The 18,117-nt window shown below is 54.7% G+C and overlaps 2 protein-coding genes across 4 annotated transcripts; one reads left to right on the top strand and one right to left on the bottom strand.

Moving 5' to 3' along the window:
* Positions 1-182: 182 nt before the first annotated feature.
* On the bottom strand, positions 183-11,868 carry intu (inturned planar cell polarity protein). Of its 3 annotated transcripts, none has more exons than XM_086165326.1 (17): positions 11,715-11,868; positions 10,530-11,059; positions 9,072-9,157; positions 7,853-8,050; positions 6,745-6,863; positions 5,392-5,481; positions 5,177-5,254; positions 4,487-4,670; positions 2,938-2,991; positions 2,790-2,852; positions 2,484-2,684; positions 1,953-2,045; positions 1,561-1,872; positions 1,173-1,267; positions 923-1,112; positions 704-846; positions 183-625 (listed from the first exon to the last, which is right to left on the bottom strand). In XM_086165326.1, exons 1-17 carry the CDS (start codon positions 11,795-11,797, stop codon positions 514-516), a joined length of 2,631 nt encoding a protein of 876 aa, XP_086021452.1. In that variant the 5' UTR covers positions 11,798-11,868; the 3' UTR covers positions 183-513. The 3 variants fall into 3 exon arrangements, with proteins under 3 accessions (XP_086021452.1, XP_086021453.1, XP_086021451.1); XM_086165327.1 differs by lacking the exon at positions 11,715-11,868 and adding an exon at positions 11,411-11,541; XM_086165325.1 differs by lacking the exon at positions 11,715-11,868 and adding an exon at positions 11,411-11,534 and having other exon boundaries at positions 5,326-5,481.
* Positions 11,869-12,531: 663 nt separating this feature from the next.
* trmt10b (tRNA methyltransferase 10B) lies at positions 12,532-17,068 on the top strand. The gene is made up of 8 exons (XM_086165334.1): positions 12,532-12,739; positions 13,091-13,193; positions 13,476-13,597; positions 13,722-13,874; positions 13,956-14,034; positions 15,824-15,891; positions 16,058-16,181; positions 16,594-17,068. Exons 1-8 carry the CDS (start codon positions 12,644-12,646, stop codon positions 16,743-16,745), a joined length of 897 nt encoding a protein of 298 aa, XP_086021460.1. The 5' UTR covers positions 12,532-12,643; the 3' UTR covers positions 16,746-17,068.
* The last annotated feature ends 1,049 nt before the right edge of the window (positions 17,069-18,117 follow it).

Below are 18,117 nucleotides of genomic sequence, written 5' to 3'. Positions count from 1 at the left end.
ATAGAACATCAGGAACGGACTCATGAGGTGTTCAGAGCTGAGAAGCTTCACACACACACACACACAAAAACTAGCTTCCGCTGACCTGAGGGTGGCGTCAGAACGAGTCGGGGTGTTTTGTAGGCTTTAAATGTGTGTGTAAGGTCAGACCTGCAAGCAACGTTCAAGAAAAACACACCCAATTTTGATAATTGTATATATTGATAGTAGAAATAAAGCCTCCACAGAGCAGCTGCCTTCCACGCTGACTTCCTGTCACATGGTCATCGTTTATAAATACGATGCAGGAAGTGGTGACGGAACTACAAGTATGGCGTCGGTCACTGGTGTGAGATGACCTGATCTCTGGTACATTTATGAGGTCTAGAAGAGGAGAGAGATCCAAGTATCTTCTCTGGTCGAGTAGCAGCGAGAGAAGCTGGTGAAGAAAGGTAAGTCATGTGACCCTGAGAGGCTCCGCCCCTGACGCCGCTCCCTGGACGGACGTAGAAGGAGTCCGGGATGGGAGAGGCATCAGGAAGCCAAACCGAAGCAGAGTCTGAAGGCCATCTCCACGGGAACCTCTGCCACCGACTCGTGGAAGCACACGTAGAACTCCTGGGGCACGGGCTCCAGCAGCATCCGCCTGGCAGGCAAAGATCAGGGCAGCGGTGAGGCGCGGGCCTTCCCGAAGGCCCATCGTCTCCGAGGGGAGCTGACGTACCCGATGACCCAGTAGGTCATGGTGGGAGGGGCCTTCTTCTGGTCGCTCCAGTTCTCAGGTTTGCACTGGAACAGAACCCCGTGTTCCTTGATGGGGCCCAAACCCCAACCCGAGCCGCGGGGCCGCTCCGCCGCCCGCCGACCCTGCGAGGAGGTAAAAACCAGAGTCGGAGCGCTGCTGAAGGTGGTTTTGGAACCCCCGTCCACCGGCGGAGCTCACCCTGGCCGGCAGGCTCTGCTGGAAGGCGGCCCGTATGGAGAGGCAGCAGTGATGGAAGTTGCGGAGGATCTGCTGGTGCAGGGATCCGCCCAGCTGGGCCACCTCCCTGTGGGTCGGGGCGATGAAGATGCCCTGCACCGTCTCCATCAGGACGTAGTGGAACAAGGTGTTCTCGGCGCCGGCCGTGAGCCTGTCGCAGGCAGGAGTCGGTCCGTTGAGGTTGGACGTGAGATGATCGTCTGAGACTCACCTGGTGGTGCTGAAGATGTCGTCCGTCTCCCGCTCCGTCAGGGTCTTCCTCAGGGAGCCCAGGTGGAACGGGTTGGGCTGCTTCATCCTGGGGATCTGCGGACAAACCAGTCAGCATGAACCCTGGAGATGGAGGACCTCTGTGGAGACCTCCTTGGACCTGCCCCCTCTGTGGAGACCTCCTTGAACCTGCCCCCTCTGTGGAGACCTCCTTGGACCCGCCCCCTCTGTGGAGACCTCCTTGGACCCGCCCCCTCTGTGGAGACCTCCTTGGACCCGCCCCCTCTGTGGAGACCTCCTTGGACCCGCCCCCAACTGCTCATTGACCCTTTCTAGCACTTCATCCTCAGGCTTTACGACTAAACGAAGTGAAGGAGAGCTGGTTCTACCTTAAGGAGGCCCCTGGTCCCGTCCCCTCCTGCGGACCCTGGTGGGTCCCCGTGGCCCGAGGTGGACCGAGGGCTCGGATCCGGCGTGGAGCCGATCCCCGGAGACCCGGCCGCCTGCCCGTCCCCGGCGCCGTCGGAGGCGGCCCTTCCGCGGGTCCTCTCACCGAAGAGGCCTCGGGGTCCCGGGGACGAGCCCTTGGCGGCGGCGGGCAGGAACCAGTCGGCGCAGGACAGGCAGGGGGCAGGCGGGGCGTTCAGACGCTCCTCCATCGCCGCCTCCAGCACCTCCAGCTGCAGCAGGGTGGCCTTCACCTGAAGCCAGAAGGTAGACACGTCCCGTTCATTCTGCGCCGGGTAACGGGGACCAGGGACGGACCGGATCCGGGGCTCACCTGGTCCACGTACACGCAGTCCGGCCCCGGAGTACCTGAGGCCGGCGAGGCGCAGCCTCCTGCTTCCAGCAGGACGCACTGCATGAAGTGTCTCTGCAGGGGAACAAGAACGTCACTGAGAACAGGTCTAACCTCAGGAGGAGAACCACAGTTCTCAGGGTTTGGACCTTCTCCTGTCACAGTAGGTATCAATTCATCCCCTCCTGATCTAAACCAACCAAACCAACCACTCAGACGGAGAACCTGGAGACCCAGAAGATGGCTGATCACACAGCCATCGTGGGTTCTTCTGTGATTGACAGAGAGGACAAGCTCAACACCTCAAGGACTAAGGAGCTGGTCCTAGACTTCAGGAGGTCCAGATCCAGATTCAGATCAGAGGTGACCAGGTTGAGACTGTGGGCGACTCCAAGTACCTCGGAGGTCGGCACGGGCGGAGCCAGAGGAAGCTGGACTCTCTAAGGAGTCTCCTGTGGATGTTCTACCAGACCTTTCCGCTGCTCAGTAAAGTCCTATCCGAGAAGGTCTCACCAGGCCCACGATCAGCAGGAAGTGGCGTCCGCGGGGCCGTCCGAGGTCCCACGGCGTCCTCTGCTGAGGGAACACCTCCCTCCAGATGACCAGCTGACCCACGCGCTCTTCCGAGGCCAGCGGCAGCAGACAGTAGTGCTGGCAGTATAGACAAACGTCCAGGAGGTCCTCCTTGGGCAGGTGGTTGGCGATCAGGTAGGACTGCAAGGGGAGAGCGACAGTTCGGTGATCACACCAGGCTTCTGCACGTCCGTGACGCAAAGCGACGGAGCTCCGGTGCTTCCCGTCGGAGGCTGAAGATCTGACCTTGAAGAAGAGACAGGAGCCCAGGATGACGTAGAGCCGGCGCAGGCCGAAGAAGTCCTCCGACTGTTGGACCGGAGACAGGAGACACTGGGCTGAAGGTCACGCCTGACAGAACCTCCCCGTCCCCTTCACGAGAACCACATCTCACCATTTCTCTAAAATCGGAGGACTCGAAGTCTGTGAGGACGGTGTCCACCTCCACCTGTGGGCAGAGAGTACAGCATGAAACCTCCACTCATTCAGGTTGCTCCACGACGGCCATCAGCAGATGGTGGACCTCGTGGTCTCGGCCCGAGGCGGCGCCACTCGGACCGGCCGATCCCGGTTTCGCATCTAAAGGGCTCTGAGCAGGAGAGATGACCACGACAGCGACCGAAAACCGGCGTGTTGAAGAACAACCGATGGAGTTCTTGTTGATCGTCCCGGCGGGTCCAACCGACGCCTTGTATGCTCAGAAACCGTGAAGCGCCACGACAAAACTGTGCGCAGCTCTTTTGAGCAAAGGTGTCCGAGGAACAATGATACCTAGGTTGTCGGCATACATTTACAGCCCCGCTCGCTGGGAGTATCCTGGAACTCGGGGGCAAAAAATGACCATCGCAGAAAGAAAATCTGGTGGTTTTCAAAGCTCTGTGTTGGGTTTTTCACATTTTGTTTTCCAAAGATTTGTTGTTTTCTGTGTTTTCACGCTGGGACCTCTTTGGTCGTTTAAGAGAAACTTCTTGCGCCTGTTGTTCCCTTACAGACACATTCATTCCCTTGTTTTCTGAAGATGGATGAAAAGGGCTTATTCGACTCAGATGTTCCTGTTTTCATCCATCCATCCATTCATCCAAAGTCCAATGGCGGGACCAGTGAGGCCCAGACTTCCGTCTCCACAGTCACATGGTCCAGCTCCTCTCGAGGGACCCCAGGGTGTTCCCAGGCCATCCTGGAGACACAGTCTCTCCAGCGTGTCCTGGGTCTTCCCCGTGGTCTCCTCCCAGATGGACATGCCTGGAACACCTCCCCGTCCAGGAGGCATCCCGACCAGATGCCCGAGCCACCTCATGGGACTCCGCAGAGGAGCAGCGGCTCGACTCCGAGCTCCTCCCGGATGACTGAACTTCTCACCCTATCTCTAAGGGAGAGTCCGACCACCCCGGGGAGGAAACTCATTTTGGCCACTTGTATCCGTGACCTCGTTCTTTTGGTCACTTCCTACAGCTCGTGACCAAAGGTGAGGGGGGGAACGTAGCTCCACCGGTAAATTGACAGACCGGTACAGATTCTGCATCACTGCAAATCTGCCTGTCAATCATCTGCTCCATCTGCTTCCCTTACTTGTGAACAAGACTCCAGCATACTTGAACTGCTCGACTTGAAGCCCTCCCCCTATTTCCGGTTGAGCACCGCGGTCTTGGATTTGGATGCGCCGATCCTCATCTCTGCCGCGTCACATTCGGTTCCTGTTTTTCTTCATCTGAAATCAAGGCCTTGCATTCATTGGCCTGGGACTCATTTGTTTCTCGTCACAGAGCTGGTGACAATACAAGTTTCCTGCACAGTCACCAGCAGGGGCTCCATTCAGACCTTGTACTCTTTCATAGCTGGACCTCATGGAGTTTTTAAGGACTACCCAACAAATTAAGATGTTCCTCTGGGGACCACTAGAGGAGGCTGTTGTCAGACTTGGAGGTCCGCTCTTTGTCGCTCACCTTGACCTCCGGCGGCAGCGTCAGCCATCGCACCGCCGGCAGCCCGTCCAGGAACAGAGATGGCATGGGAGCTGACGGCGGCGTGGAGAAGCCGTCCCTCAGGCGAGACGGCTGGATGAGCTGCTGGAAGAAGAGGCAGAAGAAGTGGTCCAGCCGGGCGCCGTGGTCCGGTGTGCAGAACGCGCTGGGGACGACAGAAGGGACGGGTCAGCGGGAACATCTCAGTGCCGGGATACGCAGAAGAGGCAGCTGGACACGTTCATCAAGAGGCTTTAGATAAAGCAACATCTTCTGCGAGACGCCTGCGGTGTCTGCTGTCAGTCACTGCTGGGTCTGCAGAAGATGGACAGAAACCTGGACTTGTTGACCCGAGAGCAGCAGATACCTCCAAGTGCAAGAACAGCAGTCAACCTCTAGGTGGCAGTTGGACCTAACTCCAGGACGTCTCAGTACTTGGAGTACTTCCAGAACAGCCGATGAGGAGCAACGGTTTGCCGAAGCTCATAAATACCAACCAAGGTTGCATGAAGAAAAGCAGGAGCTCCAACCAGGGGAGGGGATCCTGCTCTTTCCTTCAGGTTTTGGCCCAAAAATGAAACGGGGGGGCAGAAGGACAACGGGAGGTCCAAGAAGGAACATCTCCATTCTCACTTCCTGTTTGAATTCCTCTTCTCGTGACAAAGTACCGACCTGTCCAAGGAGCCGTACATCACTTTCAAGGTCCGTACCACATCTCCAAGCACTGTCTGAAGGTACAGCAGGGGAACCCTGGGGGCAGATGGAGAACCGTTCAAACATCAGGCACAGATCGAGTTCCCAACGCTGTCCTGATGGAAAACCTGGTCTCCCCGGGACATCCTGTCCCTGAAGCTCTGACTCCTGTATCTTTTTCTGGCTCCAGGTACCTCTCAGCAGGAAGGCCGATGACCATCAGGTTGTTTCCCTCCTTCCAGTAGCCCACGTGGACCAGATGTTTGCCGAGCAGCAGAGAGGAGCTGGGGGGAGAAGAGCGGCAGTGGGAAGGAGAGTTAAAACAAAAAAGGATGAAGCAGCAGAAGTCGATCACTTTGAGGCCACCAAACGCCAACATCTCTTCAGCACGGAGCGACCGAGAAATGTCGGGAATTTGCAGAAGACAAAGCCAGTGAATCTTCAAAACAAGGGGTTGTGGCCTTCGGCGATCGGAGAATCCCACAAAAAACAAAAACCCTTCTGACATCTACTATGAGAACACTGCTTAGAGCTTCTCTGTGCGTGAGAGGGAGACGAGCCAAGGTTGTGGGGTTTTTGGTGTAACTGTTCTCATAAAAGAAAGATGTGTTAACCAACAACTTGTCTTCCTTGAAAGGTACTACAGATGTAAGAACGCTGGTCGAGAAGAACACAGAAGGTCAGAGGGAGCTGCATTGTGCCTTTGTAGACCGAGAAAAAGCATAGCACACAGTGCAGAGAGAGGAACTATGGTATGTATGAGGAAGTCTGAGGACCAAGAGGTATGTTAGACTGGTGCAGGACATGTATGCTGGCTGTGAGGCGATGGTGAGGTGTGCTACAGGTGTCACAAAGAAGTTCTGAGCCCCTTCTTGTTTGTGATGGAGATGAGGTGAGACAGGAATCTACATGGACCAGGATGTTTGCAGAAGATATTGTGATCTGTAGTGAGGGAGCAGGTGGAGGAACATCTAGAGAAGTGAAGGTATGATCTGGAAAGGAGAGGAATGAAGGTTAGTCAGAGCAAGACAGAATGGAACGGTGAGGCTACAGGGGCTGGAGATGAAGAAGGTGGAGGATTTCAGGCACAGAGGGTCAACAGTCCAGATGAATGAAGTGGAATGGAGTGAGGAGGACGGAGAGGATCAGGAATGAGTCTATCAAAGGGACGGCATATGGTAGATGTTCTGGAGATAAGGCCAGACAGAGATGGTTTGGACATGTACAGAGGAGAGGTGGAAACGATCTGGGTAGAAGGATGCTGGGGTTGAAGGTCCAGAGGAAGACCAGAGAGAAGATTTATGGATGAAGTTAAAGAGGTCATGGAGTAAGTTGGAGTGAGAGAGGAGACAGGAGACACTGGGCTGAAGGTCACGCCTGATGATGCAGAGGAGAGAGATGAACCAGTGGAACCAAAAATCCACAATATGAAATGGTATTTTATACGATGGAAGTCCAAAAGTGCCCTTGACTCCACCTTCACGTCTGGAACTTGAGCAGATCCAGATGGGGGGAGCTTCTGCGGAGCGTGTCCTCCAGCCTCCTACCTGATGACCCGGCCTCCTGTGATGTTCTCCAGCAGGTCGCAGAGCGTCAGGAAGATCCCCCTCACTCCTTTCAGCAAGGCGGAGGCGTCGGACACGGGGTACTGGTACAAGATCTCCTCCTGCGGACAGAAGAGCACGGGTTCCAATGAGGTCCGGGGTGAAGCTCTTCCATCAGCAGCTGCACAGAGATGTTCCAGGATAACGCTGGACCTCTGAGCGATCAGAACCAAAAGGGAAAATGCACCAGAAGGACGAAACCGCCAGAAGGTCCAGGAAAGTTCCCGGAGAATCCAGACGAAGCGCCGCGAGGCTCGTCTGAGCGGCGGCGTTCGGCTGCCAGCGTCCGTTTTCCACAAACCGCCGTGTAATTATGTCGTGGCGCGTCTTCTGGAGGAGAGGAGCCGAGGAACTCCACTAGCAGATGTTGCGGAGCAGACGGTGGGAATGCGTGGCGAGCAGATCGGCGAGTGAAGGGACCGGATCTGCACCTCCATGTCTGAAGGCTCCTGACAACCATCAGACCTGGAGAAGGTCCTCAGCGGCCTTCAGCTGCTCGGAGATGCTTGCATTTCAAAGCTGAGACACGGAGAAGCTTCTCCAACCCCGGAGGAGGGGATGGAAAGAGCCTGAAGATCCCAAATCAACACGGAGGGCAGGACCTGACCTGCCACCCCACAGCTTTAAGCACTTGAAGTACGTCAGAAGAGATTTGGAGAAGATCAGCTCACACTCGCTCACGTCTGAAGACCAGTTTTTGGAGGTTCCAAAAAATCCCCACCATTAACAAAAACCAAACTACAAGTAGATCCTTCAAGCAGTTCCTCCCAGGTATCTGCAGAGCCTTCGCTGTTTCGGTCTTCGCTTCTCCTTCGCCACCATCTCCTCCTCCTCCTCGACGCCGGAGCTCATCCGTCGGTCGTCGATGGACTCTCGGAGACTCGCAAGAATACCGAGCCTCTCAGATGACCACCTCATACTTCACCGTGGAGATGATGGGAGCCAAGATCCCAAAACCTCCTTCAGACCTTCAGACGGTGAACGGTCAGGTTCCCCAACTATCTACGGCTCTTCAAGACGGCTGAGATGTTCCCAAGACGAGCACACTGACCTCCTCCTGAGCAGACTCCGAGTCCAGCTTGAGCGACAGGTACATGACCACGTGGGGGATGTGGGCGATGGACATCTGGAGCTCGGCGGTGTCCTCCCCCCACAGCAGGCGCACCAGCTGGCTGACGGGCGGAGACTCCTTGGCATCTCCGCCTCGGACGTCCCGGCTCGGCGCCGCCGTCTCCAAGGTCAACCTCACCTGGGGGGTCCGGAGGAGATGCCAAACATCAGCTGGTGGCAAACAAGCGCGTGGATCTGGCCTGAACCCTTGGAGACCTCGCATGTGAACGTACCGCGCTGCTTTACGCACAAAAACACCACAGAAAACAGAGAGTAGATCCATACGTGCACAGATCCCGGTTTAGAAACGTTGAAAGGGTATTCCTCTAATCCCAACATCGGCTCCAGAATTCTCCACGGCCCATCAGGAGAACCGCAGGCCTCTCCGGCGGGCGCCGACATCTGGGCTTCCGGCCAGCAAGGCCCGCCGGAGAGGCTGTTATTAAAGGGGAATCAGGTCGTGGTCAAACAACGTGTGATCTGCTTCCCAGTCGGGATTCTTCTTGGAGGCAAGAGGAGGAGGAGGAGGAGGAGGAGGAGGAGGTCTTGGATTAGATGGATCCCCGGGATGAAGCTTGGAGGAGCATCTCCGGCACTAGGCTACCGACAGCGGGGAAATCACAGGGCGAGCAGCGGTAAGAGGGCTTGTGGAGCACCAGAAGAACCAGGATGTGGTCTGAGGGCCACAGTGGCTGGGATTCCAGACGGCTGATGTCAGTCACACACACACACACACACACACACACACACACACACATGTCAATCCACCCATGCACTTCATCTGAGCTCAGCTCCTCTGCAGGACCTCCTAGTCCTGAGGAGCACCACTCCTGGTCTCCATGAAGCCCCTCCAGCCCCTCATGGCTTCTCCAAGCTTCACGGTGCCTGTGGAAGGAGGAGGATCTAAACAGGGATGTCCTCCTCCTCCTTCAACCCAACACACTCTGTCATTTTGCACATTCCTGGCGTTAGAAGGCCGGCGGAGAGCCGATCAGAAGGATGGTTTCCTGCTAATTGAGGGTTTTCTCCTGTTAAACGTGCCGCCTTCTGATTCCCTGCGGCTTCTTCTCCGCCCTCGAGGCAACTTAATATCTATATTTAAGTTGCCGCTCTGCTCCCTGAGCCTCTTCTAGAACACTGAGCAGATGGGCTTCACCCACCTGAGCAGGGCCCGGGATGCAGGACAGAACCCTCTCGATGTTCTCCGGGGTCACGTCCACGTCGTCCACCGCCACCAGCGCGTCACCTGAAGACCAGAGGTGGTCGGGGAGGGAAAACCAGGCAGATGTTTTAAACGCTGAGTTCCTGCACGTCTGTTTGTACTCTAAGATTAAACCTGCCGGGAGAAACAACACTTTCAGACGATCGGCGAGACGTTCGACAGAAGAAGGAGAGGATAGTTGGAGAGTTCTTGTCGGAATCTTCTGTCAAGGCCACTGGACATGAAGATGTTTCATCCCAGAGGCTTCTCCAGTTGTGAGAAATTCAAGAATTCAAAAAGATTTCGACAAGAATCCACCATGACTTGGACGACGGAGAACCTCCACAGACCAAACAGGAGAGTCCCACCGTATTGAGCAAATGGTTCCTTCTACTCAGCACAGGAACAGAAGTTGTATGACTTTTCCTTCTTGCTAATTCAGATTCTGCCTCCAGAGGAGACTGTTTTTTTTTTTTGTGACTGGAAGGTGCTCTCCAAGCTCTTCTTGTCCAAATCTACTTGTTGTGGCAACTGGAGGCAACTGAGGAGTCGTGGATGAAGTGTCCTCAAGTGAAGAAATTCAAGTCCGGTTGCCACGACGAGAAGATTTCGACAAGAAATAACATACTGAGCGAATGGTTCCTTCCTCTCTGCACAGGAACAGGAGTTGTATGACTTTTGTTTTTGGCAAATGGAAGCCGTTCTCCTGACTCTTCCTGTCAAAATCTTCTTGTCGTGGCGACTGGACTAGAATTTCAGTTGATGAAGCTTCTAGGATGAGGAGGGAAACGTCTTCAAGCGAAGTAGTTCAAGATGATTTCGACAAGAATTCACGATGGTGAGCCCCAACAGACCTAATAGGAGAGTCTCACTGTACTGAGCGAATAGTTCCTTCCTCTGCACAGGAACAGGAGTTGTATGACTTTACCTTCTTGCTAATTTAGAATCTCTTCTTGTTGTGGCAACTGAAGGCAACTGAGGGGGGGTGAAACGTCCTCAAGTGAAGAAATTCAAGTCCGGTTTCCACGACAAGAAGATTTTAACAAGAATCCACTGTGACCTGGAGGACTGAGAACCTCCACAGACCAAACAGGAGAGTCCCACCTTACTGAGCGAATAGTTCCTTCCTCTGCACAGGAACAGGAGTTGTATGACTTTCCCATCTTGCTAATTCAGAACAACTGAAGGCAACTGAAGGCAACTGAGGAGGGGTGAAACGTCCTCAAGTGAAGAATTTCAAGTCCGGTTGCCACGACAAGAAGATTTTGACAAGAATCCACTGTGACCCGATCCGATCCCAACCCCGCCGTCGTTTTGCAGCTCGGAAGCTGACGGCCAATCAGAGTCAGACACTCTAACGGGACCCACTGAAACCCGTCTGCTCCGGAGTAGCTCCGGACCCGGGATCGGGACTCACCGATCAGGATCTGCCCACATCTGCTGGCGGGGCTGTTGGGCGTCAGTCCGTGGACCGTGAGCCTGTCCTGGGGATCCGCGGTCCAGGCGGGGCGGTGCACCACGCCCAGCAGGGCCTCCAGCAGGCCCCCCGACGGGCCCCCCAGCCGTTTGGGGTTCAGGTAGACGCAAACCTCCTTCAGCCGGCGCTGGACGGCCGGGTCGCGCCCGAGGCCCGGCTGGTTCTTCAGGATGGACGCCGGCGGGGACGACGAGGCCTCCTTCCCCGCCGCTCTGCACTGAGGAGGACGCCGCTTCCGCCTCAGGATCCTGGCCAGCTTCTTCAGCGCCGGCCCGCCTCGGAGGCGCGAGCCGCACCGTTGCTTCTTCTTGCGCTCGGTGATGACCTCCGCCTCCTCCTCGCTGAAGCGCACGTGGTTGGCGGGCGCTCCCCGGTCGCCCAGGACCGCCTCCTCCTCGCCCTCGCTCAGCTCCAGGTAGAAGAGCTCGCCGTTCTTCTGGATGTCGTCCAGCCACTCCGGTTCCAGGTCACTGCAAGCGGGTGAGGAGGACGGTGGCAGGTGAAGCTGAGGAGGAAGCCGGCAGAGAAGACACCAAAGCACAAGAACCCTTTCCACATGCAAGGGGAAGACAATCTTCCACAGCGGAGGGTGAGGGACCTCCTGGTATCTCCTGGAAGTATCTCCTGGAGGTATCTCCTGGAGGTATCTCCAGGGCCTCCCAGGGGAACACGGCTAAAACATCTCCTCCGGAACTCCTCAGTGTCTGCAAAGGTTCACGCAAGCACCTCGCACCTTCTCCACCCCAGAAGGTCCCGACATGTACGCTTTCACACCTCGGAGTACTTCTACTTTGATTACACGTTACTTGTCTTTGTCTTACTCTGAGTAGCTGGAGCTGCTGGACTCACGACCCGAACCTTCTCGCCCCTCCGGATCCTGGAGGTCCATACCGGCCCGGTACCGACACCTCGGCGCGGCTCCTCCGACGCGCACTAGCGCCGTTGCTCTGCATACTGCGCATGCGCGGGGCTTGCCCCGTCAAACCACGTGTTGCTCCCGGCGAGCTCTCATTGGCTGGGGGGGGCTCGGCGGTTGCCCCTGACAACCGAGAAGCGGCGAACGGTAACCGGTAAATAAGTTAGTGGGTGACGAGCGCGTACACACGCACACGCACACGCTCTGACCTGTAGAGAAGGACGCTGCGGACCGAGTCGAAGTCCTCCAGGTTCCCGGAGAAGGAGCCTCCGTCTGCGGGGACGCCGAACATCCTGAGGCCGTCATGCTGCGGAGGAGCCCCGGGATCCAGGCTTCCGTCTCCGGGCTCCGGCCGCCGCCTCCCCGGCGCCTCCCCGGCGGCTCCCGACACCGACCGCAGGCTCCGGTCAGCGGCTCCGCGGGCCGGCGCTCGCCTGCATACCGAGCCGCCTCCCCGGGAGAAGTGGGCCGGCCGGTCCGGGCGGGCGGGGTTTTCCCTCGGAGGAGCCCGGGTTCTGAACCCGCCTCCCGCCGCGGGGAGCTCGTTTTTCCCCTCATTAAATAAAAAAAGAAAAAAGAGGAAGAAAACAGTTCAAACTAACGTTTAAAACCAGTTAAACATAAAAATGAGACTGAACATAACAATAATAAAAGTAGGAGAAAATCGAAATTTAAAACGCGTGATTTGCTTGCGGGATATGTTACATCTAGATTTGAATAAAACGAATTACGTTTAAAGAGAATCGATGGGAAATTTGGAAAAAAAACGCAGATTATTGATATCAACAATCATTTGAATCAGATGTTGAGATCTTCAATCTTTGAAGTTACTGCTAACACTTAGACAATTCGTATTTGATTATATTTCTTATTCTTCCTCCTTTCTACTTTTATCTATTACTGTTATGTTTTTACTTGAAACTCTGGCACAACAATTTCCTTCGGGATAAATAAAGTTGTTCATGTTAATGTTAATTCACCCGAAAAGCCGGTTTCCTCCCTGTGACGTCATCTCTGTGCGACGCTGTTTACATCCGGCGTGTTTTCCCCCCGCGGAGCGTGTCTGTGCGTGGACTTCCACGCACGTCCACTTTCCTGCGTGTGTAAAGCCGAGGTGGGCTTCATCCTTCCCTCGGAGATGTGCGACCTTCTGGAGGAGATGGAGCTGCTGCTCATAGACCTGCAGCCGGAAGAGGAGCCCCGGCGGCCGGGCGAGGAGGGCGGACAGGCCTCGGTGGGTCAGAGGAGCTTCTGGAGGAAAGGGTGGAGGGTCCTGAGATCCAGGTGCTGCCTTGAGATCTTCGCAGGATATTACTGAGATGGTCGAAGGACCTGAAGGAGCTCTGATATCTATAGACAAGTCAGGCTGAGATGGTTGGGAGGTGGACGGAGGAGGCTGGTGATGGTGTTCCTCCTCTCTGGTATTCCAGGTTCACGGATGGAGGAGGACAGGATCGGAGGCTGGATGGTGTGAGAGGAGAGGGTTCGATGGAGGCAGGAGATTAGCTGCGGCGCTTTGACTCGGGGGCTTCCTTCTTTGCCGAAGGTCCGAGGCGAAACCTAAACGTGGTTGTCGTTTGTCCAGAGGAACGTCCTGAGGAAGCAGCGGCGCTGGGAGAGACGGCTGGCCGCCAAGAAGAGCAAGAGGAACGAGGAGAAGCAGAGGAGGAAGCTGAGCCGCCGCTCCGGTACGAGTCCCTCAGAATCCGTCGCACATTTCAAAAAGTATTGGATTACTCTGGAAAGTACTTTGGTAGAGTACTCTTAACACACGGTTCCCACCTATCCTGGAAAACTGTTCCAAGTAGGAGATCTTTGTGAAGACCGACAGGAGCATACATGTCTTGCATGCAACATAGAGCTTCCCGGGATGAGACGACACTGACGTCTGACCTCCATTCAGATGAAACGGGTGGTTTCAAACAGGTAGACTCGAACGTTGACGTCGGCCGGTCGGTGTGTCTGTGCAGAAGAGCCGCGGCCGTCCAAGAGGGTCGCGAAGGCCATCGCCGAGGAGCGTCTGGCCGAGGCTCGGTCCACCGGGCTCAAGCTGTGCGTGGACCTCAGCATGACGGACGGCATGTCGGACAAGGTTCGGAGGGGAGGACGTCTCGGAGTGAATGTCCGACAAGCCTTCGGAGTCACGGATGATTTTGGGTCTGTCGGTTTGGAGCTTGTCGTCGGCAGCCCCTCTAACGCCCCCCAACCCTGTCCAGGAGGTGAGCCGACTGGCCGGCCAGCTGAGGCGACTCTACGGATCCAACAGAAAGGCGACGCGACCGTTCCACGTGTTCCTGACGGAGCTGAGGGAGGACAGCCGGGTGTACAGGGAGTGTGTGCGCATGAACGCCGGCTTCCTCAACTACTCGGTGAGAGGACCTCCTCACCTCCTCGCATCCGGCCTGTCCTCCTCTGACTTTGCTGTTCTCTACCTCCCTCTGCGCTCTCAGATGGATCTGACCGAAGACAGCTGCCTGGACCTGTTCCCGCCCGACGCCGTCGTCTACCTCTCGCCGGACGCCGATGAAGGTCTGGAGACGCCCTGAAACTCAAGAGAGGGATGGAGAATAGCAGAGAATAGCATTTATTGTCAGCGCAGGACATGTATGCTCGCTATGAGACACTGGTACGGTGTGCTGTAGGGGTAACAGAGAAGTTCAAGGTGGAGGTGGGACTCCATCAGGGATCAGCTCTGAGCTCCTTCTTGTTCGCAGTGGTGATGGACAGGCTGACAGATGAGGTTAGACAGGAACCTCCATGGACCATGATGTTTGCAGATGACATCGTGATCCGTAGTGAGAGCAGAGAACATGTTGAGGAACATCTAGAGAGGTGGAGGTATGAATGTTTGTCCAACAAGACAGAGTGAATGTGTGTGAATGAGAGGAACCCGGGTGGAACGGTGATGCTACAGGAAGTGGAGAATGAAGATGGTGGAGAATTTCAAGTACTTAAGGTCAACAGTCCAGAGCGATGGCAGAGAGAGGAGAAGAGGTGAAGGAACTGGTTCAAGCTGGTTGGAACAGGTGGTGAAAAGTGTCAGGGGTACCAAGAGATGGAAGAACATCAGCCAGAAGGAAAGGAAGGGTGGAGGAGACGGTGGTGAGATGATCTACCAACGCTGACAATGACCAGAAGACAGCAGGCAGAGCTGGAGGTGGCAGAGACGAAGATGTTGAGGTTCTCTTTGTGAACGGATGACGGTTTGGTTCCTGCCTCTGTGGTCCAGGTCCCGCCTAACTTTCGTATTTAGAAAATACTCCGGTCTTGAATACTCAAGTATCTGCAGGCCGCCGTTTTAAACCGGCATGTATTTCCCCGTGATTTACACGGTAACTGAGTCATTTGTACTTGTTTATTGAGCAACTGGAACGCCGAGCCCTTGAGATCAGCGACAGATTAGCGACCCAACACTTCAGGTGAGAACCCGGCCAAAGGAGCAAAGCTCAGCTCGTGGACGCGCTCACGAAACCCAAAGAAAGAAAGCTTTCTACGCCTTCTTGTCCTGCGCTTTTTGAGCGCGAGTTCACCCTCCGGCCAGCAGGGGGCGCCACCTGCACACCCGTCCCATCAGATCCGGTCCCCTTAAAGGGAACCCGACCTGGAGGGCTAACTAGCATGACCAGGATTCAGTGAAGAACCCTTAAAAATCCAGATTCGCAACATCGAACGTCGAAAGCGTGTCGGGTTGAATAAGAATAAGAACAACTTTATTTATTTGTTGACGTAAACCGGTTGCATTGTGTTAGCTTAGCTTTCCGCTCCTCCTTTCTGCCGGGAGCAGGTTCGGGTCCGCGGGAAACAAATGGTGACGCCTCGTGCACGACTTCCTGAGGATCGGCGTGCACGTTCCCGCTACGAATGTGTTTCACGCGTTTAGCCGAGCTAAGCTTCGGAGAGAGCTAACGGGCGCTAAAGCTAGATGCGGTGCCGGCAGTGTTTCAGTTCCAGTTTTTGCAGAGCCGGTACAAAAAGTGATCAAATGGGACAATATCGTCAATATCGTCTTTTAAGGCCCGGATGTTTTGTGCAATATTTCATTTCATAACAGCTTCACTACAATTTTTCCTTTATCATACTATTGTGCACTCCTTACCTCACTTGTTACTAAGACACTTTATAGTTTCACTGAGACACTTTAAAGTTTATAGTTTATTTTTATTTCTAATTCTGCCTTTTTCTTTTTATCATTTATTACTGTTATATTTTCTGTAACTCTGGCACAACAATTTCCTTCGGGATTAATAAAGTTGTTCTTATCTTATTTCCGTTGTGGATCCGCACTTTAACATCTGTCTTTAAACGTGTTTAATTTCAGTCCTGGAAACGCTGGACCCCGACAAGGTGTACGTCCTCGGGGGCGTCGTGGACGAAAGCATCCAGAAGGTATTTGGGAAAAAAAAAAAAATCAGGCTCCCTTCTTTGTCGGGATTTTCATTATTTGTATCGCCTGGGTTTTCCAAGCATCGCTCACGCCGCCACTTCCAAACTCTGAACGTCGAGCAAAAGCGGATTTGGTCGCGTCACCGTCCTTGTGGTTGATCTCCTGCAGAAGCTGAGCCTCCGCCGGGCCGGAGAGCTGGGCGTGGCGGCGGCCCGGCTGCCCATCGACCGCTACATGAGCAAGAGGAGCAACGCCAAGAATTTCCACTCCAAGATCCTCGCCATCAACCAAGGTGAGGGGCGTCCGTCCACCGGCGCCGACGCCAACCTTCCGAATAAAAAGCCTGCAAATCCTCGCGAAGGATTTTCTAACAGGTGCGACTGGCGGCCGATGTGACGGTTTCGGGAACGACGGCCCCAAAAAAAAAGCTTGTTTTGGACCGAGTTTGTCGCATCACGCGATGTAAAAACATGCCGGTGGAATCGCTTTTCCACCAGAGGAGCCTCTCAGGACCCGACGTTGGTCAGAAGGAGCCGCGAGTGGAAAACCAGCGCTGAGCTGGATGATCGCGCTCGTAAAAACCAAGTATTCCAGAAATGCCTCGGCCGCCGGCTCCCGCACGCCCTCCGCTGGCTGAAAACACGTCTTCTAAAGAACCAGAAGATGGAGTTTGACTTTCTGAAGCCGTGTCTTTCTGTCCACAGTCTTTGAGATCCTGCTGAGCTTCTGCGACAGCGGCAGCTGGACGGAGGCCCTGAGGACGGGCTTCCCCCGGGGGAAAGGCTACCAGCTGGCGGAGGACGACCAGCCCCCTCCATCTCCTGCTTCTCCGGTCACTCCTGAGCCGGAGGCTTGATGGTGCCGTCTTTGTTTAGCTTTTATATTTTCAGTCGGTGAATAAACACGTGGAGCTCAGGAGAGCTTCAGTGGACCTCCAGGGAACATCGGGATGGAAAAGCATCTTCCACAAGATGAGATGGACTTTGTTGATGCACGACAGGGAAATTCAATGTCTGAGCAGCTTGAACGGAAAAGCGTGCGAGAAGTTAAACGGGAAAGAAGATGCAAATAAAGACTGTAATATATGAGATAGATTGCAATCATGTAAAAGAAGAAATGCTTTAGAAAGACAGTAGGAGGTCGTAAAATGAATATGAACATAAATATTGAGGGAAAAAACATGTCATATCTAAGGGAATAATTCGAAATATGTTAGCTGATGAATGTTAGCGAACCCGCGGCTAGGCTATTGCGCTAACGTGAACGCTTGTAAAGCTAATTTCAAGTTCCGACCGGATCGGGAGGCGCTCAGATCGGAGGTCCTGGCGAGGAGATCGTCTTCAACCACGATTTTTCGTGAAACCTCCCGCGTTTCGGGGCTCGTCGAAGCGTTAGCTCGGTTAGCGGCGGCCGTGCTCCGCGCCCAGCGGACCGACGGCCAGCGTTTCCAACTAGCATCTTATCGGCGCGGCGAAATCCTTACAATAAATCCAAATCGAATCTCACATGATCGTATGAGAAACGTCGTGCGCTCCGTTCACGAAGCCACCTTGAACTTTCCAAAACGTGGCGAAGCCAACAAGCTAGCCGGCGACTCACCTCAGGCTTGTTAGCTTAGTTAGCCTGGCAGTTAGCATTGTGCTCATGAGTAAATTAACATCACGATTATTGGAACAAACACAAATTTAATTCGCCGAACCAAACTTAGGAGATTCACCCGGGTCGGGTTGTTGACCTCTCCGGGTGACCTGCAGGGATCCACAAGTGTGTGTGAGTGTGTGTGTGTGTGTGTGTGTGTTCTTTCAATGAGGTAGACTAGATGCTGTCCAGCAGGCCGGTGGTCCAGGGAGCGTGAAGGTACGAGCTCGACCGTCAATCCTCGCTCTCTGGGTTCGTCCGGTTTAAACTTGCGTGAAAATGACCGACGTGTTTTAGCGACGCGGCAGATGAAGTTCTCCGACTTTGTTTCCTTTTCAACAACATTCGTCCCGACTCGTCGCCGCGTGTCGAGAACGGCTCCAAACACACCCGTGTGAGTAACACCATCGGCCGGGTCGGACCTGGCCAAGCGTGGCCTCCGGGCATCAAAAATATCAAGTGTATCATCTTCTGAGAAGCCGCGCGTTCACTTCCGGACGATCAGATCGTCGTGTTTAAGGAAAACGAGACGAAACGCTCAATCCTGATTGGTTGAGACCCGGCTAGGTCGCCAGCTAAGCTACGGAAGC

Source organism: Fistularia commersonii, chromosome 19, assembly GCF_037954325.1.
Source record: "Fistularia commersonii isolate RoL2024-O1a breed Wild chromosome 19, RoL_Fcom_v1.0, whole genome shotgun sequence".
In the NCBI taxonomy this organism is placed as follows: domain Eukaryota; kingdom Metazoa; phylum Chordata; class Actinopteri; order Syngnathiformes; family Fistulariidae; genus Fistularia; species Fistularia commersonii.
Note: the sequence above shows the minus strand (reverse complement) of the source record. Positions and strands in the feature narration are given on the sequence as shown.